At 47.0% G+C, this 25,624-nt stretch overlaps 1 protein-coding gene across 1 annotated transcript; it reads right to left on the reverse strand.

Annotated features, from left to right (window-relative positions):
• Positions 1 to 5,387: 5,387 nt before the first annotated feature.
• LOC123167146 (probable protein phosphatase 2C 37) lies at positions 5,388 to 20,629 on the reverse strand. Its single transcript, XM_044584978.1, has 5 exons — positions 20,187 to 20,629; positions 19,748 to 20,065; positions 19,551 to 19,662; positions 5,692 to 6,009; positions 5,388 to 5,470 (listed from the first exon to the last, which is right to left on the reverse strand). The coding sequence occupies exons 1-5, from the start codon at positions 20,544 to 20,546 to the stop codon at positions 5,388 to 5,390; spliced, it is 1,191 nt and encodes a 396-aa protein (XP_044440913.1). The 5' UTR covers positions 20,547 to 20,629.
• Positions 20,630 to 25,624: the final 4,995 nt, after the last annotated feature.

Here is a 25,624-nt window from a genome sequence, read left to right on the forward strand (position 1 = left end):
CACTTTTTAAATTCCTGGATTTTAAATCACTGTTTTTCACATTCATGATAAATTTTCTGGTTGCTTGATTTTTTTAATCTAGAAAAGAAGACTGTTTTTCACATTCATGGCCGGTGCCATGACCAAACTTATCTCAAGTTCATGAATACTTTCCAAATTCATAACTTTTTTGCCAAATTTGTGAACCTTTTCGAAGTTTGTGGACTCTTTTTGACTTTGTGATTGTCTTTCAAATCCATGAACATATTTTGAATTTCATGAAAATTTTCAAATCCTTTAACATTTCTTGAATCCACGAAATTCATGATTTTTTTTCAAATCCACGGTCTTTTTTTAGATCATGAACATCTTTTCAGTTCGTGATTATTTCAAATTTGCGAATTTTTTGAAATTGGGGATTTTGTCAAATCCACTAACGTTTTCCATTCATGAACTTTTCCATATGGGCGATTTTTTTAATTGTTCAGTTTTTTAGAATTCACGATCATTTTTTGAATTCTTCAATTTTATCAAATTAGCAAGATTTAAAAAAAATTAATGAATAAGTTTTCATATCCGTGATTTTTTTATTCTTGCACTTTTTATATTCCTGGATTTTTAAATCACTGTTTTTCACATTCATGATAAATTTTCTGGTTGCTTGATTTTTTTAATCTAGAAAAGAAGACTGTTTTTTACTATCGCAAACTGTAATAGCTAAAAGCCCGAAAAAATGAGTGTGTGGTGATCCGTCTGTGATAGCGTCAACAATTAGCGTCCGAAACCAGCTGGCATCGTGCGAGCTGGGCCTCAGCCGTTCGTGGACAGACTTTTTGATGCCTGAAGCGCCAATCAAGAGCTCTCATTTGGTTTGATCAAGTCGAATTCTGTTGTACTCCAACACTCATAAATTTATGGAATTCATTTAGGTTAATCATGAGTAGTTTCTAAACTCCACGAACTCTGTTTCCAGCTTTTGTATTATGATCACGCACCACCACTCATGGGGATTTCCTTTTCAGAGGACCCATGGCCTTTTTCTAGTTGACATACAGGAAAACCAACAAATTCAGAAAAGTTTGAATTAATGGAAAAAATGAAAAATGTAAAATAAAAAGAATATTTGAAGAAAAACTTGCCATTTGTCTGCCTTCAAAACCTTTTAATTTCGCTGACATTAGATGACATATTACTACTACGTTTGATTTTTCTAAAATTGGAATATGAAGCACAAAAAAAGAGCAGGTGAGAGGGCAGCTGTCATTTATCACTCGTAATATGGATTGTTCCTTGTAAGTTGAGAAAATCACATCCACATTATTGCCAGGTTTTTATTCCACCTGATTATAAGCGAGCACTATTCTTTCATCTCCCATGGCAGAGCGTAGTGGTTAGAACAAAATGTAGTCCTGACGGGAGTGGCGCAATCGGTATGCCGATTATTCTTCCTCTAGAGGGGCGTTTGGTTGGGCTTTTACTTGGTTTTTTCACTTTGGCTTATAAGCCAAAAAAAAACACCCATTTAGATTTTTTTTTTTGGGCTTATAAGGTGCTTTATGTGTTTTTCGGCTTATAAGCCAAAGTGAAAAAAGCCCAATGTAGTTAAGAATTATAGACCTAAGCCCAACGATCAGCTCCGGTCATGGACTCTCTGTTTGCTGCTCCAAGAAGAAGATGGTAACGAACAAGCCGGACATAAAAGGGTACTTGTGTGTGTGTGTGTGTGTGTGTGTGAAGACGGAAGAACCCGCAAGACTTGTTTCTTCCAGGCACACAACCCGTATCCAAAGCCAAGAGTCTAGAGTAGGCAGGGCCTACCCCTGAGCCTCCCTCTTCTCTTAATATTATTTTGTGAAGTGCAACTAAAATATAAAATAGCTGCAATGAAAACATTTCATTTAAAGGGAATTTACACACTTTATTATACATCAATCAACGAGTACCTATAGTGCCACACTATTAGACTAGTTTGACTTGAGTCTAAATACTTAACAAATTTCTGTAAGCAGCGGCTACCACTATTAAAACCCATGAGCATACAATAGCTCATTCTACAACAATCCATCAACAGGTCATTTAGATGTAGTTTACACACTTCATTATACAACAATCAAGTGCATGTAGTACAACGCCAATAGACTAGTTTGACTTAAGTCCAAACCCTTAATTACCAAATTTCAGTAAGCAGCAACTATCACTATTAAAGTCACTAACCATGCAGCAGCTCAGCCTACAATAATCTATGGGCTTGAAGGGTGGTGATTCATAGAAGACTGGAAATTGCTACTGTTTATTATTACAAGGAATGAAGCATACCACCATGGCCGGTGCCACGACCAAAGAAGAAGGAAACACATGCATGGTCTACAACCACGCACGGAGGTGCGGTAGACCGGACTGCAGGGCAGATCAACCCCGTCGCCACCATTAGCACGACAGCCGGTCCTAGCCGCACACGACGACACGGGAGAACTGCTGTCCGTGGTAGGGGCAGACTTGTCTGGACAGCGAGGGTACAGCCGCGTCCAGCTGCCACGAGGCTGTCAGCACGGATGAGCGGTGGAAGGGTAGAGAGGGTTTAAGGGAGGCTCAGGTCATGGAGATGAGCGGGGTATGCGGCCGGAGAGAGTGCGAAAATGAAAGGAAGTGGGGGCTTGGATTATAAACTGGCCACGTACACAACAACACTGGTCCGCGGGAAATCGAAGAGTCGGATTTAATTGATCAACATGGGTAGGTCATTTAGAGGGTGCTTGGATACGTTTTAGTCCCATGACTAAAAGTAGTGGGACTAAAACTTACTAGCCTCATCCATGCTTGGATCCAAATACTAAAGAGACTAAAATCAAGTTAATAAGCATTTATTATCCTCCAAACCCCCAATTCAGAACTCACCTGTGTTAAAGGAGAGGAGTTAAATAAGGAGAGAGAGGACTAATCCATATTTTAGTTGGGTATCCCTGACTAAATTTTTTAGTCTCAAGACTAGTTTTAGCCCCTCTTTAATCAGGGGTTCTTGGAACTTTAGCCTCTTAAAGAGACTATTTTTAGTTAGACTAAAATAAGTCCCTTGGATCCAAGCACCCTTTTATAGACGTCAGTCAGTGATATATATCAGTCCAATTTGCTTATCAGTGCCAATGCTCATTACTAACGCGTGGTCAGTGGCTAGTCAGCGATGAGCGGCCAGTAGTGTTCGGATATGTAGTAGTGAGCCATAGAAATTGTTACAATGGGAGTTGAAGGCTGCATTAATCCTTTTGGGATTTGTGCCGAGAATATTTTGTATACACCATAGAGAATTGCTTTGTGTGTAATGTTAAAGTGCTTCCAAGATACTAAATTTTCTTTTTGTAAAACATTGCTTAAAATATTATAAGTTTATGCCCAAAAAATAGAATTTGCGTCGATAGAAATTGCTTGCAACAACAAAAATATATCAATGTTAGACTCTATGCGCCTAGGCATAATGCATATGCCACCAACGTTGGCCACACACCCACCATGTGCTCCACCTTCGTGGTAAAGGAACACGTGCAGAACCATCAAAGTATGTGGTACACCTAGCAAGCGACATGGAGGACCCACGGGACATGCTAGCAACACAATGGAAGCACACCCACTGGGATGACGCAAACTAAAACATGGGCACAACGTAGAGACAAATTGGTTTCATTTAACTAATTTGGGATTATACAAAAATAAAGATAAAATGAGACGAATTAGAACGTAGGTTGGATAAGGAAGTTATGGGGTCAATTAGTGCAGTCGGCCGATGTGTTGTTGCATATCATTGTTGTTCCCAAAGAGGTCATGCATTTGAGGTAAGGGCAGCAACAATAATCTTCTAAAGCTTGGTGTGGAAATCCTCCATGGGTGACGGGAACCGCGGTCATCTAATGTCGTAATGTGCCATCAGTGCTCTCTTGTAGTGGAAAGGGTGATCCATCAACATGGGGTGCTACAGAGATGGCGTGTCCTCGAGATTGAGGAACCACATGGGAGAAGAGTGAGATGGATAGCGAGCAGCCGAGATGAATTTGACGCTCAAGTTAATTAATTGGAAACAAAAATTGAACAAGAAGAGGGTTTAGTGTAGACATTGTTCCGTATAGGGCGGCGGTTGGAAAAGGATTTGCCAAAAATTGTCAGCCGTGGGATGAATAGGAAACTAATGATCCATCGTTGGTTCAACAATTTATTTGTAATAGAGGATACCCCGTGTTTCTACAGAAATTAGTTGATGAAAATTTTAGTTGATAACATGAGAATCAAAATTAAAGTGTCATATGACTTATTATATTGGATTATGTATAGTTGTAACTATATTAATTGAATATAAGTAGAATAATCAAATGAAAATCATTTTCTCATGCATGGTTGAATGTTGTGGTGGGCCTTTTAACATGCATGAGTGCATGTTGAGGTGGGCATTATCCTATTCATAGTTGTATGATGAGGCGGCATGCTTGCATGTTGTGAAAAATAAGTTAGTGACAATGACTCCCTTAGGTACATAGAATTAGACACAAGATACCTGGGAACAACTAATCAGGGGTATCCCCTTGCTGCGCTGCCGGGGGGCGCACTTGGAATTTGTCACTCGTGGAGCACAGGGTAAGCTAGGGGCTTGCAAAGGAGCCAAGTGTTGTTTTCTCCCTTATTTTTCTTATGAATTGCTTTCTACGTTTTCCTAGATCCCCCATACCCAAATTTCCCATGTTTGTAGTACAGTTCAGTTGTATTTACTAATTAACTGATTAGATACATGTTGCATTGATGAGTACAAGTTGCAACAAGTCAGGATCATAGGTTAAAACTGCAGCACATTTGTGCTTGGCATCTATAACATGTGAATCACATGTGCGCTTGGCCATGAAGCACACATGTGTCTTCAACGTCACATAGTAGATTCACTTAGTAGAGAGCAAAACTTACTCTAGGCGCGAGTAGACTACCCACATGGGAAGTACAAGTATGTTTGAGTGTGAAGTACAACTTCGTTACCATTGGAAGCACATTTTTATTATCTTTTGGAGTAAAAGTTATGCCAAAAAATGATTTCATCAAAATCTATTAAGATCTTATATAATTTCAAATATCTCAATGCGAGGAACACAATGATGGGACCAGTTCATAATTTGGATGCTCAAGTTGCAAAATATTTTATTTTGAAATTCAGATCTCACAAAAAATAAATTGTACATCCTCTTCCCAGCCCCCCTCTTAGCGCTACTTATCGCCACGCGAGTTCAGTGATTTTCCAGGGTTGTCCGTTAACAAGGATTTCCACCATACGTAGTAGTTTCATTTTTGTTTTGTGGAGTAACTACCTTGTTTCGTATTAGCCCATTAGGCCTGCACCTTGCTTCAAATATGTAGTTAGCACTCAAGCAAAACAAATGGGCCTAAGCCAGGTAATACCAGAGCACTGGTGGGTGTAACACACAAGCAAATTTGTTCGCTTGAGTGCTAACTACAAACACCAAACCTGTATCTGATGAGTTCAGCAGGTTTGAGTGAAAACCACAAACAAAGCTACACGAAGAAAACTAATGGGAACACTAAGCAACGAACATATATGTGACCAACATATTTTGTACATTTCCAATCATCCATGTGTATTATAAATCTCTAACCATGGCAATGTTTATCCACATCAAATCTAAGCTGCAAAGGAGATGATGGCCTCATGCAGTCTGCCTAGCTAACCTCTCGCTTTCAGATCAAGTACGGCAACACTAATGTCATCCTGGCTATGCTTGCAGATTGCCATGTTCTTTAGGAGGGTTGCAACATTGTTGCAGCCAACCTCTTCCTCTTGTCCTATCAGTGCACCCTCTCTAGGAGCACCTTGGTTATTCTTGTTTTCAAATTCTAGGCAGTTCCTCACGGCATTGCAGGCAATCTGGTTCTTGATGACATCCCACAAGCCATCGCTCGCGAGGATCAGGCAGTCGTCATCCTCCGATCTAGTCGTCATGGTTATATCTGGCTCACATATCACTGCAGACTTAAGGAGCTTCTGCCCTGCAAGTATAGTTCATTGTCATGAGATCAGATTCTAGAAGCATCAAATGAAATATGTACTAAACAAAAAATATACTTCTTGTACAAATGAATGAACTTGTGAAAACTAAATAAACACATGGAATAACTCTTTAGAAACTATTAAGGGAAAAAACTCTCATATATTGATCAAAACCAAGAACGGAAATCTGATCATAAAATATTTCATAAAAACATCAATGTTCTATGCACATCGATCAACATTCATTTGAGTTTTATAAGGAGTGTGAATGTAACAATACATGATAACATCCTTGCTAAAGGTAACTGTGTTAAAATGATATGAAGTCATGATTGTCCAAATGAAATATTATTTTATAAATGATATCTTCCGCTATTTTAGTTATGCACATGGTAACTATTGGTTTCAGCTATCAATGCCTTCAAATAATTTTCTATGTTACAATAGTGTTATGGATAACACGAATTGTTTTTTTATTCTCATGCAAATAAGCGTCTCCATAGGCAAACTACTCATGTATGGTAGATATTTAGGAAACTTACACTAAGTAGAGCTATGGTTTAATCAAGACGACGTGGCACCCCTCCCCTCCCTCCCTCTCCCCAGCGCATCATCCAATTGGTGTATATCGTTATGGAGCTGGCTAGGCATCCTAGCTCGCTGTGTGGGTCAACAAGCCCAATAATAGCCCGTGAGGGGCGAATTCGACAAAAAAAGGTTTTTGTCCAAAACTATTTTTTATTTCTGTTAGATCTTCAAATTTGCAAAGAAAACTCTATTTTTGGAAGAAACAAAATAGGGAGAGGTCCCTAGACCACTATAAAGTTATAGTAATATTTCAAATTTTTTAAGATTATTTGGAAAATTGACAGAAGGCGTTGGAAACTTCTAGAAAAAAAATTAAAATCGAGGGGAGGCTTATAAGATTTCTGAGAGGTTGTGTAAAATATGAGCACCGTTTAAGGTACTATTTTCACATTATTTGACAGCACTTCTTTTATTCCTCACTCTCCAGGAGATATACAAAGGCCCAGGGAAGACTGAGAAAAATAGGGGTACTTATCCCAAAAATTAAAAGGAGCCATCTTAGTCCCCCTGACTCATTCCCCATCTCCATTTTTAGCTATATTTGAACCCGACCTTCCCCACCTCGAGAAAAGAATTATCTTCCTTTCTCTCCTCTACCTATGTATCTATCTGTCTCTATCCTCTCTTCACTAATGACACTCATGAATGAAATCCTAGGGATCAAGAATTTCTCGACAAAGGAAAATGCAGAAACTTGCCCCGGAGGTCATGAGGACTTGGAAATTCAAAGGTTTTACTCTCCTCTTCTCCAGGTTGCACTTTAATCATCGATGGTGGGTGTGGCTTTCCTTCCAGTTGCGGCGGACTCAGTCAATGACTTCTCCCCTCGTCTCTGCACCGATGGTTTGGATTTTGGTCAAGGGCCAGGGCGAAATGCCTGCATGGCTGGCCTATGCTTGAAGCGACGATGCTCGCAGGTGCCATGTCCCCCTCGGTGGCGCTACAATGGCCTTTGGCTGGGTCTCTCCTCAAGCACCGAGGGAAACCCTTATTTCGGTTCACCGAACAGACAACGGCGGCATCATGATGTCGTGTCCTTCATGAAGGCGCTCCCTTGGCTATATGTGGAGTCATCAGAGTTGGAGCTTGAGGTGTCTAATTTTGCAGTTTGGGTTGCCTCTTGGGGCATGGGCCTATGGGGAGCAATGTATGCCATAACCAAGGCTTATGATGTGTCTTCTTCCTCTAGGTTGGCTATGCCCAGCAACCCACTAGCCAACTTCTCTAGGCGATATGGTTGGAGTGGTAGATTTGCCTAACCAACTCCGGTGGACTTTGTCGCGTCTTGGTTGTCTAGTGCATTGGTAGGGATGCGGTCTAGTGGCTCGGTGCCCCGTCTCTTCACCATCTTGGCTGGAGATCGCGCAAGGCGAGTTCTCTTGCTCTCGATTGTTGTAGGCACGGTTCTAATAACATGGATTAGCATGCAGTTGCTTGCCTTTTTGTCATTGTATCTGCTGGTGGTGTTGTAGTAGTCGCTTGGACCTTCTTATATGAAATTATAATACATCCTTCCATGGTGTAGTCTAGAAAACAAATCCTTTCATATCCACACGTGTATGGTCGCCATCTGTCATACTAAACTTGGTGCCATTACCTTGATCAGATTTTCGGTTTGCTGTGTTGTTGGACAAAAGCCTTCTTGACCTATTGCCTTCTTACCTGCCCAACATGTTGTTCATGCTTTATCTTTTTGCAATGCCTAGATGGATGAACAAAGACCGGTTCAGACAATTGATGTATCAAAAAGCGTCATGTAAAGACGAGTAGTAAAGCCATTTCGAGTGGTCATGGTACCTCAAGCTAAGAGATAGAGCCGAGACAAGAACAATAAGATACCCGTAATGAGAGCTTCGGCAGCCTAGTGCGTCGGCACAAAAATTATAAACATTTGAGGCGGATCTCACCTGATCTAGTGCCAGGCAGGGCCATGGAGGCAGTTATTCGCCGGATTCGGCACTTGGCAACACCAAATTAATACGGTATGTATGGCAATATGAATGCTCCAGCAACATCAGTTAGCCTAACTTGATGAAACTAATGACGAAATTGGTAATGTACTTGATGTCGTTGTGCATTAGAAAAAGAGATTTGAGGAACATGGCTAAGGGACAACCAATATCTCCTTCATGCACATGAGAGAGAGAGAACCTATTGTGGGAAACTATTCCCATATGGTTATGATTACCATTACACCACAATGTGTACCAAAAAAGAGTAAGTAATTTCAAGTGTTGTGTGTTACCAATTTTACTCGTGCCCAACTACAAATTTAATGGACCTCGATATATGTGGATGTGTCTCATATGTCACCTCAGTTGTTACACACCCACAGTTCATATCAATCCACCACCCCATATCTTTTTGTCCTGCCTCTTAGTCGTATCATGTCTCTCTCCTTTGTTTGTCATGTATGTCCAGTCTTGTAGATCCTTTCATATCCGCACATGTATGGTCACCATCTCTCATACTAAACTTGGTTTCATTACCCTAATCGCATTTTAAGTATTGTTGTGTTGTGGGACAAGAGCCTTCTTGCCTGGAGAAGATGTTCTTCACGTTTAACTTTTTTGTAATGCCTGACTGGATGAATAAACAACGTTCAACCGATGTATCAAAAAACATCATGAGAAGATGAGTAGTAAAGCCATTTTGAGTGGCCATGGTACCTGATAGAGTTGAGACAACAACAACAAGATACCGGTAGTGAGAGCTTTGGCAGACAATTGCGTCGACACAAAATTGTAAATAGTTGAGGTGGATCTCGCCTGGTCTTGTGGCAGTGGGCGCTGTGGAGCTGGTTATTTGTCGGATCCGGTGCTTGGTAACATCAAATACATATCTTTGAAATATGGTATGTTTGGCAATCTGGTTGCTCCAGCAACACCAGTCAGCCCAACCAGATGAAACTTATGAGGAAATTGGTAATGCTGTCACTATGCATCAAAACAAGAGATTTGAGGAATATGGCTAAGGGACAACCGATATTTCCTTCACACACACACACACAGAGAGAGAGAGAGAGAGAGTAGACAATTCGAGGGGTGGCAAGAGGTCACACCAATTGATAGAGACGAGCCTGGATGACCAAAGTACAATGGGAAGCTACTGCGTTAATAAACCCTGCAAAGCAAAAGGCCGTCGGTCAGAACACAACTAGCCAGAAAATAAGCCGTCAAGACATTGATGTTGGCGCAGACAAAATTTTCAAGAACTCGAGCCAGGGAGACTGGAGGATACTATATTTGCCACACTAGCGCCAGCGCCATCACCATTATTGTGCCAGCAGAGATGACTTTATTGTGTGGCCACAGTCACCATAGTGTGAAGGGTCAAAAATGTGGACAACTAACATCTACATAAAATACCCCAAAAGCGGAAAGATATAGCTATCCCCATATGGTTATGATTACCATTACACCATAGTGTGTGCCAAAAAAGAGTAAGTACTGTTAAGTGTTGGGTGTTCCAAAAAATTTCCAAGCCCAACTACAAATTTAATGGACCTTGATATATGTGGATGTGTCTCATATGTAATCTCACTAGTTACGCACCCACAATTCATATCCATCCACCACCCCATATCTTTTTGTCCTTCCTCTTAGCATATCATGTCTATCTTCATTGTTGGTCATGTATTTCTAGTAGTCGAGATACTTTCATATCCGTACATGCATGTATGGTCTCCATTTCTCATACTAAACTTGGTTCCACTGCCCTAGTCACATTTTAGGTATTGTTGTGTCGTGGGACAAAAGCCTTCTTGACCTCTTGCCTTCTTGCATGCCCAAGATGTTATCCATGCTTTATCTTTTTGTAATCTGGATGAATAAACACTGGCTCAAACAACCGATGTATCGAAAAGCATCATTGGAAGATGAGTAGTAAATCCATTTCGAGTGGCCATGGTACCTCAAGCTAAGAGATAGAGTCGAGACAGGAACACCAAGATACCCGTAGTTAGCGCTTTGGCAGCCTAGTGCGTTGGCACAAATATTGTTAACAGTTGAGGTGGATCTCGCCTGATCTTCTGCCGGGTGGGGGCGGTTATTCGCAAAATCTGGCGCCTGGTAACATCAAACGCATATCTCCGACATATGGTATATATGGCAATCTTACTGCTCCAGCAACATCAGTTAGCTAAACCTGATGAAACTAATGAAGGAATTGGTAATGTACCTTGATTTCACCGTGGATCAAAACAACAGATTTGAGGAACATGGCTAGACAACCATTACTTCCTTCATGCACACGGAGAGGAGAGAGAGAGAGAGAGAGTGAGAGAGAGTGAGAGAGAGAGTAGACACTACGAAGAGGTAGGAGAATTAGACATCCAAACATAGATTTTCCTCTCGCACGCCTCACGCTAGTACTGGTGGTCGCACCAATGTGATAGAGGTGTGGCTGGAGGACCAAACTTCAAAGGGAAGCCACTGCATGAATAAACCCTGCAACCCATAAGGTCGTCGGCCAACACAACTAAAACAAACCATTATGGCATCAATGTTGCCACAGACAAAAATTCCAAGAACTTGAGTCGGGGAGACTCGAGGAGAATTTAGTTGACATAGTAGCGCCACCGCCAACACCATCGTTGCGCCAGCTGAGATGACTTTTATTATGTGGTCACGATCACCATAGTGTGAAGGGTCAAAGCTATGGACAAATTGCATCTACATAAAATCCCCCAAAATGGGAAAGATATAACTCCACCTGGTAGATCGGGGCCTCCCAGCCCCCACTCCCACAACATATGATCTACCAACAGAGGAGAGATGATGGCGCAGTGCGCCAGGTTTGGAGAGGAACACTTTCAAGAAAAATAACTAGTCCTATTTTTTTTTACCTAATTAAGAATGAAAATTAATAGGACCTTGCAGATATCTATGAAAGCTCAAATAATTATTTGGCATGCATATTACCATTAATTTTAAAACTTAACAGGACAATGCTTACTATATATGCTTGTTTATTAGAACTCTTTGTGTTGGGGTTCATAAGACCCTCACATATCTTAAGAATAACTTTGACCATTAATTTAATCACCACAATAAGAAACAATATAAACAGTTTAAATCATTGGTTTCTTTGAATGTGTAAATATATGATATAAGTTTTAACATATATAACAAACATTTTCATGATAAATTAGTGGTCAAAGTTTTTCTTAAATAACATGTGGGCTGGGCCTTATAAACTAGAGTAGAGTGAGTTCTTAATTCTGAGCCAGACGATAATAATACGCAATGCAACAATTTAACTCCAAAATATTTTATTTTTAATTTTCCACTAGAAGGCAACAGGCTGGTGCATAGAAAATGCCTTCCTTTATTGGTATAGAAAGAATTTTGTTTCCTTGTGTGTAAGAACGCACCGGGCACACTTTTTCAAACGAATCACTCTTGACGAATTAGTAGCAGCCTGTTGATATAGTTGCATTTACTTTTGTTTCCTTGCAGATAGATTTTATCTGAGTCATCCTTGCAGATAGATATACCAAAGATGGCAGCGGCAGAGGTGGGGTGGCGATCTACCAACAAAGTAGAGATGGTGGCGCAGTGTACCAAGGTTGGAGAGGAATACTTTCAGGCAAAACAACTAGTCCTATTTTTAGCTAATCATGTATGAAAATTATTAGGACCTTGCAGATATCATCGGAAACTTAATTAGTTATTGGCATGCATATTACCATTAATTTTAAAGCTTAACATGACTATTCTTACTATCTTTTTTTTGCTGGGGCCTATTCTTACTATTTACTCTGACTTCTCTCAGTCTTTTTGCTTGCTGTTTTTGGCATAATTTGCTCTTTGCTTGCCTGGCTGGTCCAAAGTCACAATATTTTCGTTATAGAGTTATTTTTCATAGTCCAAAATAAGTTATTGTCATAGCTACCACCATGGGTAGCAAATTATTTCTGATAATTCTAATGATATACGTTTGAACACATATAACAAACATTTTAATGATAAACTAGTGGTTAATTTTTTCTCAAATAAAATGTGGGTTTGGCCTTATAAACTCGAACATAGTTCGTTCTTAATTCTTAGTCAGATGATAATAACATGAAATGCAACATTTTAATTTAAGAAAACATTTTAATTTTATTTTTTACTAGAGGGCAACAGGCTGGTGAATAGAAAATGACCTCCTTTAGTGATATAGAAATACTTTTGTTTCCTCCTTTATTTAAGAAACACTTTTTGAAACGAATCATCTTGACCATTAGTAGCAGCCTGTTGATATATAGTTGCATTTACTTTTGTTTCCTTGCAGATAGATTTTTTTTAGTCCTCGACAGATAGATATACAAGGCCAACAATGATGCATGGGAATGAAACGTCCTTTTTCTTTTTTGCATGGCAGAAAACGTCGTGTGCATAAGAACTAAACGGACGACACACTACCGGACTCGGGCACTATGCCTACAGCCCAGGGCCGTCGGCATAGGTCCTTTGCCGTCGGCATAGATCTATGCCTACGGCTGCCGTCGGCATATCCCCGTCGGCGTAGATCACGTTAGCGTAGTCTTGTCAGGCCGTCGGCGTAGTATAGCCGTCGGCATAGGGGCCTATGCCAACGGCCGGGCGTCGGTCGTCGGCATAGTTTAGCCGTCGGCCGTGTTTTTCGCCTGACGGCAACGGACGGCGCCGTCAAAAGTGCTAACGATTCACGGAATGCCTCGTGGCAGAGGTATGCCGACGGCTTGGCCGTCGGCATACCTCTGCCACGTGGCACTCCCTGGTGCCTCCTGGTGGCAGGGCTATGCCTACGGCTTTGTCGTAGGCATAGATGAAATCTATGCCGACAGCTTTGCCGTAGGCATAGCCGTGCCACGTGTCGTCCCCTGGTGCCTCCTGGTGGTAGGGCTATGCCTACGGCAAAGCCGTCGGCATAGATTTTTTTTGAATTTTTTTTTGAATTTCAAATTTCTGAATTATTTTAACCTCTAATCTCTAATCACCACCCCTCATCACTGCTCAATTTATCCTCTAATCTCTAATCACCCCTCATCATTCCAAATCATCTAACTTCCCGAACGGTCACCCATCCTCCCACTCCCCCGGCCCGAGCACGCTTAACTTCCGGGTTCTATTCTCCCTCGTTTCCAAGTCTGCACTTGTTGTTTTCCTGACAATAGTAAGACGTCAATCGTATTAACCCTCAGGAATTTAGCTTGAGCATGAAGTGACACATTTCACTGTTTGAGTTTGAAACTATTGTTTTAAAAAGCAATAATTATTTAGTAACACTAATATTTCTTGAAGAATTAGTTTGACCATAGTTTGACCACTGTTTGACCACAGTTGACCAAAATTCAAAAAAACTGAAATAATTATTTAGTAACACTAATATTCTGGAATAATTAGTTTGACCACAGTTTGACCACAGTTTGACCAGACTGCACCACATTTTTTCCAAATATAAAGGGCAATCCGGGTAGAGGGAATTGTTCGGATACTTCTCCATCACCAAAAATTATGAAAAATTATCATCGTTCCTATAGCACATGTTCCCACGTCTTGTAAAAAACTCATGATTTTATCGCGATCCGAATATTTAATAATATTCACGCCGCACCGTTACCGCAGAACGTCTACTACCATGTCATCGCCGTCCGTGAGGGGGGCCACACCTCGGAGACGCGTGCCGCCTCTTCGAACATGCCACAACACCACCCCCCATGTATGAGGGGCCGGTGCGACGCTTCGGTGGCATTGCTACCCCCCCCAGGGCCCCCGTCCCGCCTAACCCTGGAGCGGTTGACCACGAGATCTAGCCCTTTGACTTCCCACGGGCGGGCTTTGACCAGTGGACCTCTCTACCCGGTTGTGTCAGGTCAGCATAGAGGGACACCTGGGAGCAACATCCGGGCCAAACCCACAGCTACATCCCCTCCCTGTAGACCCGACGCGTCCGTTTCCCCCCTTCAGGTGCCGGCGACGGCGCCATCCGTGAGCTGGGAGGCCACGCCCCGGAGACGCATGCCGGGCGTTTGCAACCGCCACAACACCTTCAGACTTGTGAGAAGCCGCGTAGGCAAGATTGGCGGCATGCTAGCCCACGCAGGCTGCCGGCCACAGTCGTAGACATGCGAAGGGCAATCCGGGTAGAGGGAATTGTTCGGATACTTCTCCATCACCAAAAATTATGAAAATTTACCATCGTTCCTATAGCACATGTTCCCACGTCTTGTAAAAAACTCATGATTTTATCGTGATCCAAATATTTAATAATATTCACGCCGCACCGTTACCGCAGAACGTCTACTACTGTGTCATCGTCATCCGTGCGGGGGGCCACACCCCGGAGATGCGTGCCGCCTCTTCGGACATGCCACAACACCACCCCCCATGTATGAGGGGCCGGTGCGACGCTCCGGTGGCATTGCTACCCCCCCAGGGCCCCCGTCCCGCCTAACCCTGGAGCGGTTGACCACGAGATCTAGCCCTTTGACTACCCACGGGCGGGCTTTGACCGGTGGACCTCTCCTCCCGGTTGTGTCAGGTCAGCACAGAGGGTCACCTGGGAGCAACATCCGGGCCAAACCCAGAGCTACATCCCCTCCCTGTAGACCCGACGCGTCCGTTTCCCTCCTTCAGGTGCCGGCGACGGCGCCGTCCGTGAGCTGGGAGGCCACACCCCGGAGACGCGTGCCGGGCATTTGCAACCGCCACAACACCTTCAGACTTGTGAGAAGCCGCGTACGCAAGATTGGCGACATGCTAGCCCACGGAGGCCGCCGGCCACAGTCGTAGACATGCGAAGGGCAATCCGGGTAGAGGGAATTGTTCGGATACTTCTCCATAACCAAAAATTATAAAAAATTACCATCGTTCCTATAGCACATGTTCCCACGTCTTGTAAAAAACTCATGATTTTATCGCGATCCGAATACTTAATAATATTCACACCGCACCGTTACCGCAGAACGTCTACTACTGTGTCATCGCCATCGTGCGGGGGGCCACACCCCGGAGACGCGTGCCGCCTCTTCGGACATGCCACAACACCACCCCCCATGGATGAGGGGCCGGTGCGACGCTCCGGTGGTATTGCTACCCCCCTAGGGCCCCTGTCACCCCTAACCCTGGAGCGGTTGACCACGAGATCTAGCCCTTTGACTTCCCACGGGCGGGCTTTGACCAGTGGACCTCTCCACCTGGTTGTGTCAGGTCAGCACAGAGGGACACCTGGGAGCAACATCCGGGCCAAACCCACAGCTACATCCCCTCCGTGTAGACCCGACGCGTCCGTTTCCCCCCTTCAGGTGCCGGCGACGGCGCCTTCCGTGCACTGGGAGGCCACGCCCCGGAGACGCGTGCCGGGCGTTTGCAACCGCCACAACACCTTCAGACTTGTGAGAAGCCGCGTACGCAAGATTGGCGGCATGCTAGCCCACGGAGGCCGCCGGCCACAGTCGTGGACATGCGAAGGGCAATCCGGGTAGAGGGAATTGTTCGGATACTTCTCCATCACCAAAAATTATGAAAAATTACCATCGTTCCTATAGCACATGTTCCCACGTCTCGTAAAAAACTCATGATTTTATCGCGATCTGAATATTTAATAATATTCACGCCGCACCGTTACCGCAGAACGTCTACTACTGTGTCATCGCCGTCCGTGAGGGGGGCCACACCCCGGAGACGCGTGCCGCCTCTTCGGACATGCCACAACACCACCCCCATGTATGAGGGGCCGGTGCGACGCTTCGGTGGCATTGCTACCCCCCCCCCCCCAGGGCCCCCGTCCCGCCTAACCCTGGAGCGGTTGACCACGAGATCTAGCCCTTTGACTTCCCACGGGCGGGCTTTGACCAGTGGACCTCTCTACCCGGTTGTGTCTGGTCAGCATAGAGGGACACCTGGGAGGTACATCCGGGCCAAACCCACAGCTACATCCCCTCCCTGTAGACCCGACGCGTCCGTTTCCCCCCTTCAGGTGCCGACGACGGCGCCGTCCGTGAGCCGAGAGGCCACGCCCCGGAGACGCGTGCCGGGCGTTTGCAATCGCCACAACACCTTCAGACTTGTGAGAAGCCGCGTACGCAAGATTGGCGGCATGCTAGCCCACGCAGGCCGCCGGCCACAGTCGTAGACATGCGAAGGGCAATCCGGGTAGAGGGAATTGTTCGGATACTTCTCCATCACCAAAAATTATGGAAAAATACCATCGTTCCTATAGCACATGTTCCCTCGTCTTGTAAAAAACTCATGATTTTATCGTGATCCGAATATTTAATAATATTCACGCCGCACCGTTACCGCAGAACGTCTACTACTGTGTCATCGCCGTCCGTGAGGGGGGCCACACCCCGGAGACGCGTGCCGCCTCTTCGGACATGCCAAAACACCACCACCCATGTATGAGGGGCCGGTGCGACGCTCCGGTGGCATTGCTACCCCCCTAGGGCCCCCGTCCCGCCTAACCCTGGAGCGGTTGACCACGAGATCTAGCCCTTTGACTTCCCACGGGCGGGCTTTGACGAGTGGACCTCTCCACCCGGTTGTGTCAGGTCAGCACAGAGGGACACCTGGGAGCAACATCCGGGCTAAACCCATAGCTACACCCCCTTCGTGTACACCCGAATCGTCCGTTTCCCCCCTTAAGGTGCCGGCGACGGCGCCGTCTGTGCACTGGGAGGCCACGCCCCGGAGACGCGTGCCGGGCGTTTGCAACCGCCACAACACCTTCAGATTTGTGAGAAGCCGCGTACGCAAGATTGGCGGCATGCTAGCCCACGGAGGCCGCCGGCCACAGTCGTAGACATGCGAAGGGCAATCCGGGTAGAGGGAATTGTTCGGATACTTCTCCATAACCAAAAATTATGAAAAATTACCATCGTTCCTATAGCACATGTTCCCACGTCTTGTAAAAAACTCATGATTTTATCGCAATCCGAATATTTAATAATATTCACGCCGCACCGTTACCGCAGAACGTCTACTACTGTGTCATCGCCGTCCGTGAGGGGGGCCACACCCCGGAGACGCGTGCCGCCTCTTCGGACATGCCACAACACCACCCCCATGTATGAGGGGCCGGTGCGACGCTTCGGTGGCATTGCTACCCCCCCCCCAGGGCCCCCGTCCCGCCTAACCCTGGAGCAGTTGACCACGAGATCTAGCCCTTTGACTTCCCACGGGCGGGCTTTGACCGGTGGACCTCTCCTCCCGGTTGTGTCAGGTCAGCATAGAGGGACACCTGGGAGAAACATCCGGGCCAAACCCACAGCTACATCCCCCCCTGTACACCCGACGCGTCCGTTTCCCCCCTCCAGGTGCCGGCGACGGCGTCGTCCGTGAGGGGGGCCAACCCCCGGAGACGCGTGCCGCCTCTTCGGACATGCCACAAGACCTCCCCGCATGTATGAGGGCCCGGTGCGACGCTCCGGTGGCATTGCTACCCCCAGGGCCCCCGTCCCGCCTAACCCTGGAGCGGTTGACCACGAGATCTAGCCCTTTGACATCCCACGGGCGGGCTTTGACCAGTGGACCTCTCCACCCGGTTGTGTCATGTCAGCACAGAGGGACACCTGGGAGCAACATCCGGGCCAAACCCACAGCTACATCCCCTCCGTGTAGACCCGACGCGTCCGTTTCCCCCCTCCAGGTGCCGGCGACGGCGCCGTCCGTGAGGGAGGCCACGTCCTGGAGACGCGTGCCGCCTCTTCGGACATGCCACGACACCACCCCGCATGTAGGAGGGGCCGGTGCGACGCTCCGGTGGCATTGCTTCCCCCCAGGGCCCCCGTCCCGCCTAACCCTGGAGCGGTTGACCACGAGATCTAGCCCTTTGACTTCCCACGGGCAGGCTTTGACCAGTGGACCTCTCCACCCGGTTGTGTCAGGTCAGCAGAGAGGGACACCTGGGAGCAACATCCGGGCCAAACCGACAGCTACATCCCCTCCGTGTAGACCCGATGCGTCCGTTTCCCCCCTCCAGGTGCCGGCGGCGGCGCCGTCCGTTAGGGGGGCCACGCCCCGGAGATGCGTGCCGCCTCTTCGGACATGCCACAACACCACCCGGTTGTGGTAGGTCATCCCATAGAAACACTTGGGAGCAACGTCCCCTCCGTATGGACCCGATGCGGCTGTTTCCGCCCTCCAGATGCCGGCGGCGGACCGTCCGTGAGGGGGGCACACCGCGGACGTGAGGGGGTCACAGTCCGGAGACGGGTGCCGGGCGTTTGCAACCGCCAGAAAACTTCTGTCGGCATAGCTGTTTTTTATTTTAATAAAATATAAGGACCTATATTCAAAAGAACATGACGGCACATTATTAATGTGCTCGAAAAAAATACAAACTATATATATATATTCATAATCTATGGAAAAAATTACAAACTACATATATATTCATATAATACATAAAAAAAGCATAAAAACATATGTAAAAAAAGCAGAAAAACAAATGTAAAAAAACACATATAAAAAAATAACTATGCCGACGGTATTGCCGTCGGCATAGAGACGGCAGGGTTTTGGGTGGGCGCCGTGCCGCGGATCGATGACGTGGCGCCTATGCCGACGGCTGCCGTCGGCATATCTACGCCGCGGATCGGTGACGTGGCATGCGGAATATGCCGACGGCCGCCCGTTCCGACCATCGGCATAGGTTTGACGGCGTTAGCCGCTGGTCACGGGCGGCGTCGCCGGGCCCACAGGTATGCCGACGGCTGATTTATGCCGACGGCTGCTGTCGGCGTGTCTGCATCTAGGTCGACGGCCGTTCTGTGCCGACGGCTGCCGTCGGCGTAGATCGGGGTAGCCCGACGGCCAGGATAAGCCGACGGCCAGGACTAGGCTGTCGGCATAGCTCCAAGTAGGCCGACGGCTGCCGTAGGCATAGTTTTGGCCGTCGTGTAGGACCGTTTTCCGGTAGTGACAAGCCGTTGATATGTAGTACACCAGTGTATAACATGAACCAAACAGTAGGTACGGCGTACCTAATGCGCGAGACATGGCAAGCACCCCCCGTACGCGCAGCTGCCCGTCGTCGGAGGGCCGCACTTTGCCGCCCGCCGCGTCCACCCGCACCCTCTCGTCCGGCCGCTCCAGCTGCATCCACGCATCAATATCAAATTTGTCCGGCCAGAGAGACCAAAGGAGAGAAATACGATACGCATGACACAATTATTCTCACCTTGTGGTCCTGGGAGAGTGGTAAGGCGTTGCCGGCGCGGCAGAGCACGGCGCGGCAGTCGCCGCAGTTGGCGACGAGGATGCTGCCGCGGACCAGGAGCGCCACCACGGCAGTTGACCCCATGATGGGCCATCCCGATTCGGACAGCCCCATCCCCAGTGCGTCCGCCTGCTCGAAGCTCCGCTTCAGCGCCACCTCCCACGCGCGATGCTCCGCCTCTTCGTCCTTCTCCGGGTGATCCTTCTGGTAGGCCGCTGCCGCGCCGGCCAGCTCCTCCGCCAGTACGACGTGCATCTGGTCCCTGCACAGGGCCGACACCTGCAGTACCATGTAGCACGTAGCAAGCAAATGAAACGCCGACATCGAGCACTCAACCTGGAGGTGGCGTGCAAGGTGCTCCAGTCTGGCAGCATGTGGAGGAAAGGGGACGGGGGTTTACCTGTGGGCCGCCATGGCCGTCGAAGACGGCGAAGAAGTGCATGGGGGAGCCGTCGGCCCAGGCGCAGAAGGACGGGCGCAGCGACACGGTGTCCTGCATGCCCTTCCGCTGATCCAGTCCCCGCTGCGACACGGACCCGAACGCGAGGGACCACACTGCCGCCGCTGCCGCTTCAGCTGGCAGTAGAGGCGCCGGCGCCGCCACCACACGGGAGCTCTCCCCTTCCTCTGGGCCCGAGATGTAGCCCTCAGACCCCTCCGAGGATGCGTAGTACCCGGACAAGAGAGGTGAGGGCAGGACCTCGCCTTCCTCCGATGCCACGGCAGGGTTGGCTCCCGACTCGCCGGCGGCGCTGGCCATAGCTACAGAGTACACCGATGGACGACGCGAAGGAGCAGTCCGGTTGAGCACAACGCGTGGGCTCCCGAAGCAGCAGAAGCTTCGCTACCTAGTAAGGATGGAAATTTTACCCATGGGTATGGATATCGGCGGATACCGTACCCGTATGGGCAGGGTATGGGCACAATTTTGTATTCATGGGTAGTACTCATATCCTACCCGTTGAGTCATGGATAGGGCACGGGTATAGTTTTGTATCCATGGATATACCCATACCCTACTCGCTTATACTGACACGTGTACCTTACCCATGAAGTGTGTCGTGAGATTGTGAACCTATGTTAAAATTGTCACTAATCGTCAATTTGAATTGAGATAATCGTTATGTACTCATCTATTTGTTACTGAGTTGAGATAAATATTTTTTTGTCAAGTGTGATATTGATGAATGTGAAATTATGAATAACGTGTGTCTTATTTGATCTACCCGTTGGGTACCCAATGGGTATGGGTACCCGCCGGGTATGGGTACGGGTAAAGTTTCATACCCGTGGGTACGGGTATGAGTAAAATTTTGTACCCATTGACTAAACAGATATGGATATGGTATTGCTCTATTCGCCCCATACCCTACCCATTGCCCTCCTTACTACCAAGCGACCTGCCGGAAGAGGAAGACGCTCCTGAAGCAGTTTTGTGTATAAAGAAATGCACGGATTGAGCACGCGTATCTTATCTATAAAGTAGCTAGTCCCCATATTAATTTCATCTTATCCATTATTATCCTTATTAATTTCTCCACTTTTTCGTAGGAGTATTTCCTATTTTAATGTCACTTATTTTCTTTTTTCCCACATTTTAATGTTTCTTATCCATTTTAATGCTTCGCATTTAAATCCATTCTATGTTCCATTTATTAATAGCAATATACTGCTTATTATTGCATGTACTAAAAAAACGGAGCGATATTAATTTTCCCCAAATTACACATTGCATTTGGTCATCCGTTTCTCCTTTAGAATAATTATTTCATAGGTTTTTATTTGCTATCTCAAGCCACTCCAACCACAAGTTCTTGCCACGCTCTCCTGAGAAAATTACAGATTGTTAAAGACAACTACCCAATGCACAATATCTTGCATATGATTTATGTCCAAGTAAGTGGAGTCTATATCGTCATTTATGTCTTCTCCCCAAAACCTTCACTACAAAAAAATAAGGAAATAATATGTAATTAATGCATCACGATAAATAAGGAAATAAACAGTAATCTCCACTCCTAATGTCTCCGTCGATAGGATTGCATGGTTATTTTTCGTCCCCCACTTTCGTCTGTTTTTTTCGTCTCATCTCCCACCACGCCAAAAAAACCATGCCTAACAAAACCGCACGATCCAACTCCTCCCTCGATCTTTTTTGTGGTTGTGGGAGGTGATCCACCGCCGCCCCCCGCCTTGCTCCTTAGTTCCTACCACTTCCTCGCCTCTCCTCTATCTTCTGCGACGGCGCCGCCGACTCCGTGTGATTCCTCCTCCCCGCTCGACTCATTCCCGTCCCCCCCCCCCCTGACAAGGGTTTCAGACAGCGGTGGCGCCCTCTTAGGAGCCCTAACTGCGAACCCACCTAGCAAGCGACAAGCTCCCCTGTAGCTTTAGATGGCCGCCGCTGCCACCGTCTAGTCCTTCCCCGCTCCTCGTCATCCTTCAGTGCCGCCTGCAGGTCACCCTCGCCGTCGCCGCTAAGAACTCCGAGCACGCACACGTGAGGCCTCCACCACCACCCACCACAATCTCCCCGGTCCGTCCGTCCCTCCCTGTCCACCGATGCAGATGGCGGTGCTGGTGGGCGGCCTGACCCTCGACCTCCGTGCTGCCGTATCGGTATCCCGCCGCCAGGAGCAGCAGCAGCGCCACATCGGCAATGTTGTGCACCTCGCCGGTGTGGTCAGCAAGACCTGCATCTCGGTCCTCGCCCACTCTCCATTCTCTTGCAGGTAATAGGCTTTCCGCCCCCTCTTTTATCTTCCGCGTTCTTGTGTGCACAGATTGTGAGCGTGAAGGAAGATTTTCCTTCTATTTCGTGCTGTTGCTGTGCTCCTTCTGGCTTCACACTGCACGTATATAGATTCTTTAATGGAATCGGATGCTGATAATATCAACTTAGTTCCCTAAATGCGATATATATATATTCTTCCGTTGCTTTGAACTGATTGCCCAAACAATATATCTCTGGTTGACAGTCATGGCCTATTATTGTTGTTGTTAATTTACAACACTCTGCGCATGTATTGTCCAATCACCGTCCAAACTTATACCTTGGCTGTGGATTTATTGTATGTACCGTACGCTGTTCATAGCTACAAAATTGCAATCTCTTGAAAATGTTCTTGAATACGGTAGTTTTTTTGTCACATAACCCATATGTTGATGATAAAGTTTGCTGTATGAGCTTGTGGCATACTGATCCGACAGGTGGCAGGTATACATTCAGATGCTGCACCTCTAAGGAAGGGTAGTATATGGCACGTGGCTTCGCAGATTGTTCGGCACGAAGTGTTTGGGCTTATTCGAAAGGCAATCTTGTGAAAATTGTACATCGATTTCCTTATTCCGCCATCAGCTTCTATTCATATGAGCGATACAAAACGTTCAGCACTCACTATTGGAAATTTTGTATACACCGGGTGTGATGGTCTTCGCCGAGAGCCAAACCATGGGCAGTCGGCAAAGTAAGAGACGCCGAGCGTCACTCTCGGTTAAGGGAGCTCGGCAAACACATGTTAATGCCATGAGTAGGCCTCGGCAAAAAGGTTACACTCGGCAAAGGAACTATTTGCCAAGGGCCAAGTGGCCACCACACGGCAAAGTTTTGCCACGTGGAAGGCTGCAAGATGAAGATGAAAAAAGTTCCGGCGTGAAGTGTTTTTGCGCCACACTCCTATGGAAAAAAAAGTTCAGCATGTATACGAAAAAAAATATCATCATGTATTCAGAAAAGTGTTCATCATGTACTTGAAAAGGTGTTCAACAGATATTTGAAAAAGTGTTCAACACATATTTGATAAATGTTCATCTTCTATTTGAGAAAGTGTTCAACACATATTTGATGTTCATCATGTGCTTCAAAAATGTTTACCGCGTATTTCAAAACGTGTGCATAAGAACCAAACAAACTACACGCCTTTGATATAGTAGTAATACGTTCGTACCTGAACCCCGTGACATGGCAAGCCACCCAATCCCGCCCCTGCCCGTCGTTGTAGCGCCGCACTTTGCCTCCGGCCGCCTTAACACGCGCCCTCTCGTCCGCCCGCTCCAACCATATCCACGCCTCATCAAGCTCAAAATTGTCCATACGAGAAAAAGACAATGTGCATGACGCGATTAATCTCACCTTGTGGTCCTCAGGAAACGGGATGGCATCACCGGCACGGGAGTCGCCGCAGTTGGCCACCAGGATGCTGCCACGGGCCAGAAGCGCCACCACGGCAGTGCGTCCGCCTCTTCGTCAGCCCCATCCCCAGTGCATACGCCAGCTCGAAGCTCCGGTTCAGCACCGCCTCCCATGCACGACACTCCGACTCTTCGTCATTTCCTCGGCCGGCCAGCTCCTCCACCATGATGGCGTGCATCTGTTCTCTGCACAACACCGACACCTGAACGCCACGTACCAAGCAAATCAAACGTGTAAGGTAGGGTGTACATGTGTCGAGCACTCGACCTGGATATGGCGTGGAAGGTGTTGTAGTCTGGCCAAGTGAAGCAATGACTAGGTGAGCAGAGGGGAGGTTACCTTGAGGCCGCCGTGGCCGTCGAAGACGACAAAGAAGTGCATGGGCGAGCCGTCGGCCCAGGCGCAGAAGAACAGGAGCAGCCCCTTCTCCGATGCCGACCCGAACGCCATGCGCCACATGGGCCACACAGCTGCTACCGTCGCTTCAGCGGGCTGTGCAGGAGAGCCGCCACCATGCGGGAGCTCTCCCCTTCCTCTAGGCCCGTAACGTAACCCTCTGACTCCCCCAAGGATGCGTAGTACCCGGACAAGAGAGGTGAGGATTGGACCTCACCTTCCTCCAAGGCCACGGCAGGGATGGCTCCCGACTCGCCGGCGGCGCTGGCCATAACTACAGAGGAAGACTGGAGCGCTCAGCTGTACTTTCTCCTATTTTTTGTGGGGGAAGACCGAAGCAGCAGAGGAGGAAGACTGGAGCGTTCCTGAAGCAGTTTTGTGGATAAAGACACTCACGGATCGAGCACGCGTATCTTGAAATATTTACCGTGCACTTGAAAACTGTCCGTCGCATATTTCTAAAAAAATGTTCATCACATATTTGCAAAAAAACAAGTTCATTGCATATTTCTGAAAAAAATGTGCATCACATATTTGTTAAAAAGTATTCAACACATACTTTCGTTTCTTTGTATATTGTATAAGATAGATATGTACAAAGCCAATGTTAATGCATGGAAACAAAACGTGTACGTATGTATCTAAGCTGTAGGTAACTCTGACCCTGCCCCAAGGTTTGCTAAATCCTCCACCGGTCTCCTTGATAATCACCTTTTATTTAACGGAACTGTGGTCGATCGGAGATAGAGATTAGTTTGCTTAGCGGCGGCCCGCGGGTCGTTAAAAGTTTCTCCGCTGTGCTCTGGCCCGGGGTCGATCTGAGGCATGCCCGTGCATGCCTGGGTCCGCGAGTTCACGAAGGTACGACGGGCGGTTCAGGCCTGACGTGTGTTTCCAGGGATCTGATCTGGGGCGCCGGAATTATTTCGCAGAGGAACGGCCGGCCGCTTTGCCTGTCCGTCGTCTACCGTGATCTGTGTAGTGGAGATGGCGTTTCTAAAGAGAACCGTGTCCACTCTAGGCCTCGTGATATGTTTAAGTTTCCGTTGTTACTTTTTACTCTTCCGTGAGTCTCTCTGAGGTCGCTGTCCGAGATTGATTGTTGTCTCTTGTCTGTCTGAGGTCGCTCGGCCCGTTCCGGATTGCAACGTTGTCGTTGACTGAGGTCGCAATGTCGTCCTGGTGCCAGGCTTAGGCAATACTTCTTTCTTTTTGGCCTACCTAGGCTGTACTCTCTCCTTAAATAAAGG

This window comes from Triticum aestivum, chromosome 7D (genome assembly GCF_018294505.1).
Source record: "Triticum aestivum cultivar Chinese Spring chromosome 7D, IWGSC CS RefSeq v2.1, whole genome shotgun sequence".
In the NCBI taxonomy this organism is placed as follows: Eukaryota; Viridiplantae; Streptophyta; class Magnoliopsida; order Poales; family Poaceae; genus Triticum; species Triticum aestivum.